Source organism: Rutidosis leptorrhynchoides, chromosome 9 (genome assembly GCF_046630445.1).
Source record: "Rutidosis leptorrhynchoides isolate AG116_Rl617_1_P2 chromosome 9, CSIRO_AGI_Rlap_v1, whole genome shotgun sequence".
Lineage (NCBI taxonomy): Eukaryota > Viridiplantae > Streptophyta > Magnoliopsida > Asterales > Asteraceae > Rutidosis > Rutidosis leptorrhynchoides.
In genome coordinates, this window is record NC_092341.1 from 364,184,450 (window position 1) to 364,190,715 (window position 6,266).

Consider the following 6,266-nt stretch of genomic DNA (forward strand, 5'->3'; position numbering starts at 1 on the left):
ATCGCCACTTTGAAAATCTTGTGTTAACAACTACTTAGACATTTTTAAACTATAAATGAGGCATAAGCCATATGTATCATCATCGTAATCAGTCGCTTTAGCTTTTGTTCTTCACTGATCCATTTCTTAAGCTACGAGCACGAGTCATAAACTGTAGCTTTGTTTCGTCCAGTCCATTTAACCGTTCTGGCTATTCGGTAAGGTTGTTTCAACTATTTTTTGTTGTTGCCACCCAATGATATGCAACTACTAAGGTTCTAGACCTCTTGGGAGAACACATTATTGCCACAATTACTAGACTATCTTGTGAATTGTGATAGTTATCTTAAGATATGAATTACTGTAATTTGATTATTCGTTGTACAAAATTTCCATAATGTGGCATCTATTTTCATTAGAGATTGTAACCTTCGTTACCAATAACTTCCATACAATTTACTATGAAACCGAATCATACAAGTTCTTCATATAAGCACTCCATTGAATTCCACCACAAGTAGTTGTGATACTGAATCAAGCAAGTTTCGGTGCAGGTAGATATTAGATTTAAGGATATATGTTACAACTGACAAGTAATTGACACTTAGGCCCACTACAATGTGCAACGAATTTTTAATTACACTAAAATGGTGAAATAAAATCTGGTGTAATATTGTTCACTATGCCAAAATTTTACAGTACACTATATTGTATGGAGTAATTGTTAAAAATTACGGTACTATACTCCATAGCACGTTACCATATAATATAGATATAGAATATAGATGATTTATATATTTATAGATATGGAAGGGGAAGAGAGTGACAAAATGCTGAAGGCTCGCTCGCTGTTAAGTTTTTTTTTAACAAATACAACAGCAGCCAAAGGTACAACTTACAAATACATACATACAGCCACCCCCTAACCCCACCCACCCCAAAAAAAAACTCCCTCCTATAACCGCAACCCATCGAAATCTTAGAACTTTGGGTTCGATCAATCTCATCTTCCTCGAGTTGTGGATCTTCTCAATGTCGGTTTTGAGGGTTCCGAAAGGTTAACTGGCCGCCCACCTATTTTATCAAAGTTAGGCTCTCTATAGCTATTACTACTAAAACTTAACTTTCTACACTTATCATCCTCATGATACAAGTGAGATCGACTAGTGTACGAGAAAAGAAAGTGTTTGCATTTCAACCAGACCAAAAACAGTACTAAAAATGAGATGTTTGAACCCAGGCCCATTTTGACCCGTTACCCCAAACTGCCCATACATTTGCCATATATAATAACATTCAGTATGTACAAAGAGTAAGGGAAGATCATATATTCTGTACTAACCTGCTGCATTTTGCCATAGAATTCCCGCTTTTTGCCTTCAAAACAAGGCCTTCAAACTCGCATGTAAAAAACCAGACTCTCTTATCGCCTAAATGAAAACAAATCATAGAATTCAAACTGATCTGCTTATAAAAAATGCAATTTCTATATGTTCGTATAATGAAACTAGCCAAAAATAATAACTCACATGCTTTCGAGTGGAGTCCTTGAAGGAGATAAGCATTTAAAGGCGGAGTATAGGTCAAACACTGAAGTAGCGCATTGGCATAGCAGCTGCAGAATATTAAACATTATGATCGAATCTTTAAAAATATAATCAAGCATATATGAAGGGGGTAGGGCAAATTGTTACCTGTTTCTACAATCGGATTGATAATTATGTAATTTCCGTTGCAAAGTCAGGATTTCAGAACTAACAATGCAAATACCTCTCTCAGGCTAACAATCGGATATTACAATTATCTATAAACTATTCTAGACGCGCTATCGCATAGCATCAACTCAAAGTAAATACAGTGCAAATAGTAACTAACAATACATATACATTAATTAACTTCAGCTCTAAGAATAAAAATTAATCCGTAACTACAATTAACACACAGAAAATTCACCACCACATCGACACATGCACTAAATAACTTTCTAAAGGTAAAAAGGGAACCCTAACCTTTTACAAAAACAAACAATTGTCCTGCATCATCTTCACTAACTTCACGTTGATGGCTAATAATAATGGTCTTAATTTGCATCTGGGGGATTCGCACAATCATTTCTTCTTCTGTGGTCCACTTTGATCATGAGCCTATTTTTGACCCACTGCCCAAATGACACATTCTGCCACCCAGCATTATACTAACATAAATCGAGTTTGGTTCTTGCATTGATTTTGAACACCAACAATCATTTAGAACAATAAACAAATCTTTGAAAGGAAGACTATTTAGAGGGATCACACTCAATTTCAACCTGTTTGACCTGGGTCCAGATATAAGCTATTTTATAGTTCATTTAACCTACGTTCATCTCAACTTGTTCATAGCATCTGATACATATATGCACATACAAGTAATTAATTAGTGACAAAATAAACATTATGTACCAAAACATCAATATCATGTGTATTTCATACCCAAAACATATCAAATCTAGTACCACAACTACATTCAGATAAGCTTCCTACATGGTAGAGAAAACCCATTTAGGTAATAGTAACTAATAGTCACACAAAAGTAGTGTTTCCTCGTAAAAATACGCATCGAATGTGCGACTTCTTCCACGAACCCCAATCCGACTGAGATGTTTTAGGTAGGGGTCAGAAACAGCGGCAACTACTATACATGGATATCGAAACTGGGTATCATCTTCTAATTCGACAATAGGTGCACCATTCTTTCCAAATCCCAATACTTTACGAATATGGTCTCCGTATGGTGACGTGCAAGTATATAGCTTTGAAAATGAACTTGCAATACCAGGTTCCATCACCCATATCTCAAAATCTCCCCCAATGTAATCATATACAGCAAGAGAATCCCTTAGCTTCGATATAGAGATATCACTAAGAGGACTACGCGCATATGATAAACATCTTGGGAGGTTAATTCTTGTACATTCTTCGGTATCCATATCAAATGAAACAACTGAGTTGCCACTGTTTTCATTAGAAGTGTCAACCGAAAGCCAGTAAATAAACTTGCCTATTACTACTTGATACCTTTGAAAACAATTTGTCTCACAAAATACATCACTGCTACTACATAATGGAGGTCTCCATGTCCCATCGCTTAACGTAAAAACCTCGACTTGCCACTGGAAGCAATGATTGAATGCCATGTAAACAATCATTGGGTCAAGAGTGTTGGGATGAACCCCAAAACGTACAAAACGTTCATTATACTCGTTATATATCACATTAGGCAAAGGAACATCAACACATGCTCTAATGGATGGATTCAAAATAACAGCTATGTCCGACCCCGACTTATCCGAACCGAAAAAGCATAACAAACCGTGAGAGGTACCCGCGACATCGTAGACACCCACGAGTGTTGGAATCTGAAGTATGTCATCATCATCTTCGTCGTCATCGTCGTCGTCGTCGTCGTCGTCACCATCGTCGTCATCATAATCATCACCATCATCACCATCATCATCACCACCGTCATCACCATCACCACCATCATCGTCATCGTCATCGTCGTCATCATCACCATCATCATCATCATCATCATCATGATCATCATCATCATCATCATCATCATCATCGACAATTGAGACATATTTGATCTCATCTTCTTCCACATCTATGTACCTAATCATAATATGATGTTGTTGATTAGTTCGGCGGGTTAAGGTGTGAGCAACAATAAACTCAGAACTATCAATCAAAGACTTCCATTTTTTTGAGACTAATCTGAACCGAATCAATGATTCCACAGGAAGCATCTTCATGATATTTTGTTGAATGTGAAAAGGAATGTAGTCTGCCATGATTTTTGTAGATGAATGCTGTGGGACATGAAATGAATTAGTTACAACAATCAAATTTAGAAAGAAAAAAAAGAATGGACTACAGCACTAGAAACATGTACCTAAAACATATGAACAAATACAATTCAAAACAGAAGATTTAGACCCAAAACAAACAACGGAAATCATGAATACCAAATGACACAATACAACACGCTATTCTAATAGTAAGAAAGAAGATAACACTCTTACTAACACGATATAACAGTAATACAAAAAGCAACACATTAACATGAAAAATAGTGTGGATAAAAACTCATATTCAGCCCTGTGGATAACAATAATAAAAACAAAAACAAAGATAAACACTAATGACATAACAGGCTAAGGCTATTATTTTTTAGCCCTAAACTGAGTGATATATCTATATTCAATCACGAAGTAAAACAATTCCAAACTACAACACTAACATCCTAAGATGAAAAATATAATATAAGCCTTGATTAACTCACAACTCAATATAAACCTTGTTCAAATCACCACAAAAATATTGGAAAATAGAGAGAAGAAACCTTGATTAAGCATATAAACACAAACAAGCATTTATATTTATATACATATACATATAAGATACATAAACGCATATATACATGATTCACACGAAGAATATGTAATTAAAATATCATCCGTCCATCCGATATCGACACGATTGCAATAAACTATCGTTAATTAACGTGTACAGGAATCTTATGTAAAAGCATCAGCAAAAACAAAACAAAAAAAATAAAGATTAGCACCTGTAATAATTTCCACTTTTTGAAGATAATTAGGGTTTTAGAAAAGAGATTCAGTTGGGGATTGAGAGAGAAGACACCATCGATGCCAAAACCGTAACCCTAAATATAATAATATCTTTTACTGAATTGAAGAGCCAAGGAGCAAATAGGTTGTCAGATCACACCGGAAATGATAGATTGATTTTTGAAGAATAAATCGATAAAAAATTGTTACTATACTACTGATATTGATATATTTGACATTGATAAGTAAAACTGAAATTGGAAGAGAGACACTTGAATAATGTGGAGAGGAAGCGTGGAAGTGAAAATAGAACAGCCGGACTCAAACTTGGGTCAGTGCCGGCCCTTGGGGTCGTAGTAAAACAATTCCAAACTACAATCCTAACAATCAATTATAGTTACAACTTACAACAATCAATTTTTTTCTTAAAAAAAAAAAGATGGACTAATACAGTAGATTTCATCCCAATACAGGCTATTCTAATACAGTAGATTTTTAGCCCTATATTGACTGATATATCGAATATCTATCTATTATAAAACTATATGCAATCACCAAGTACGTAGTAAAACAATTCCAAACTACAATCCTAACATCTTAAGATCAAACATATAATATAAACCTTGATTAATTCACAACACAATAAAAACCTTGGTTGAATCAGCACAAAAATATTGGAAAATAGAGAGAAGAAACCTTAATTTATCACATAAACAGGAACAAGCATTTACATACATATACATATAAGATACATAAACGCGTATATACATGAATCACACGAAGAACAGGGTAATTAACATATCATCCGTCCATCCGATATTGACAAAATTGTAATAAACGATCGTTGATTAATTAACGTAGCGCCACGTACAGGAATCTTATGTAAAGCATCAGCAAAAACAAAAATAAATAAATAAAATAAAGATTAGTAACCTGTAATTATCACCACTTTTTGAAGATGATTAGGGTTTTAGAAAAGAGATTCAGTTGGGCACTGAGAGAGAGACGACACCAGCGATGCCAAAACCGTAACCCTAATTATAATACTATCGTTTACTGAATTGAAGAGCTAAGGAGCAAAGATGTTGCCGGATCACACCGGAAATAATAGATTGATTTTGAAAAATAAATCCATGAAAAATTGTTACTATACACATTTACATTTACATTTACATTTACGCTGTGTTCTCTAGTTTTTTTTAAAGCTGAAAAGAATGGGATGGAAAGTAAAAGAGAGAATAGTGATAGAAAGTAGGGATGGCAATGGATCGGATATGGATCGGGTGAGGCCGTATCCATATCCATATCCATTTATTTTTTTTACTTTTCATCCATCCATATCCATATCTGTCGGGTAAAGCGGGTTAATGGATAATTATCCATATCCGTTTAAATTTATTTTATTTTTAACAATTATAAGCGATGGTTCACTATATACGATCAAAAGTAATATTTTTAATAGTTTATGCGACCGAAAGTCACATTTTACTAATCTATATAACAAATATTCAATAGATAACCTATTAAACGTGTAAAGATTTCGACATGTAAGTTGCTTACTTTTAGTTACATAGAATCACATTTGAACCACCAAAGTACGATAAATACATTTGATTATTTAAACAAAACAAAATATAAGAAAAAAGTTATATTTTTGGAAAAAATATAAAGAAAG

At 34.2% G+C, this 6,266-nt stretch overlaps 1 protein-coding gene across 6 annotated transcripts; it reads right to left on the reverse strand.

Moving 5' to 3' along the window:
* Window positions 1–990: 990 nt before the first annotated feature.
* On the reverse strand, window positions 991–5,696 carry LOC139867039 (uncharacterized). 6 transcript variants are annotated; one of them, XR_011765731.1, is made up of 4 exons: window positions 5,525–5,696; window positions 2,451–3,829; window positions 1,674–2,363; window positions 991–1,594 (listed from the first exon to the last, which is right to left on the reverse strand). XR_011765731.1 is itself a non-coding variant. In XM_071855356.1 (2 exons), the coding sequence occupies exon 2, from the start codon at window positions 3,809–3,811 to the stop codon at window positions 2,534–2,536; it is 1,278 nt and encodes a 425-aa protein (XP_071711457.1). In that variant the 5' UTR covers window positions 3,812–3,829; window positions 5,525–5,696; the 3' UTR covers window positions 1,604–2,533. The 6 variants fall into 6 exon arrangements, 1 of the variants encoding a protein (XP_071711457.1); XR_011765732.1 differs by having other exon boundaries at window positions 1,989–3,829; XR_011765730.1 differs by having other exon boundaries at window positions 1,674–3,829.
* Between the last annotated feature and the right edge of the window lie 570 nt (window positions 5,697–6,266).

Excerpts from the sequence above, each read along its gene's own strand:
- LOC139867039 (XM_071855356.1), bottom strand. The coding sequence starts at position 3,811 with ATGGCAGACTACATTCCTTTTCACATTCAACAAAATATCATGAAGATG.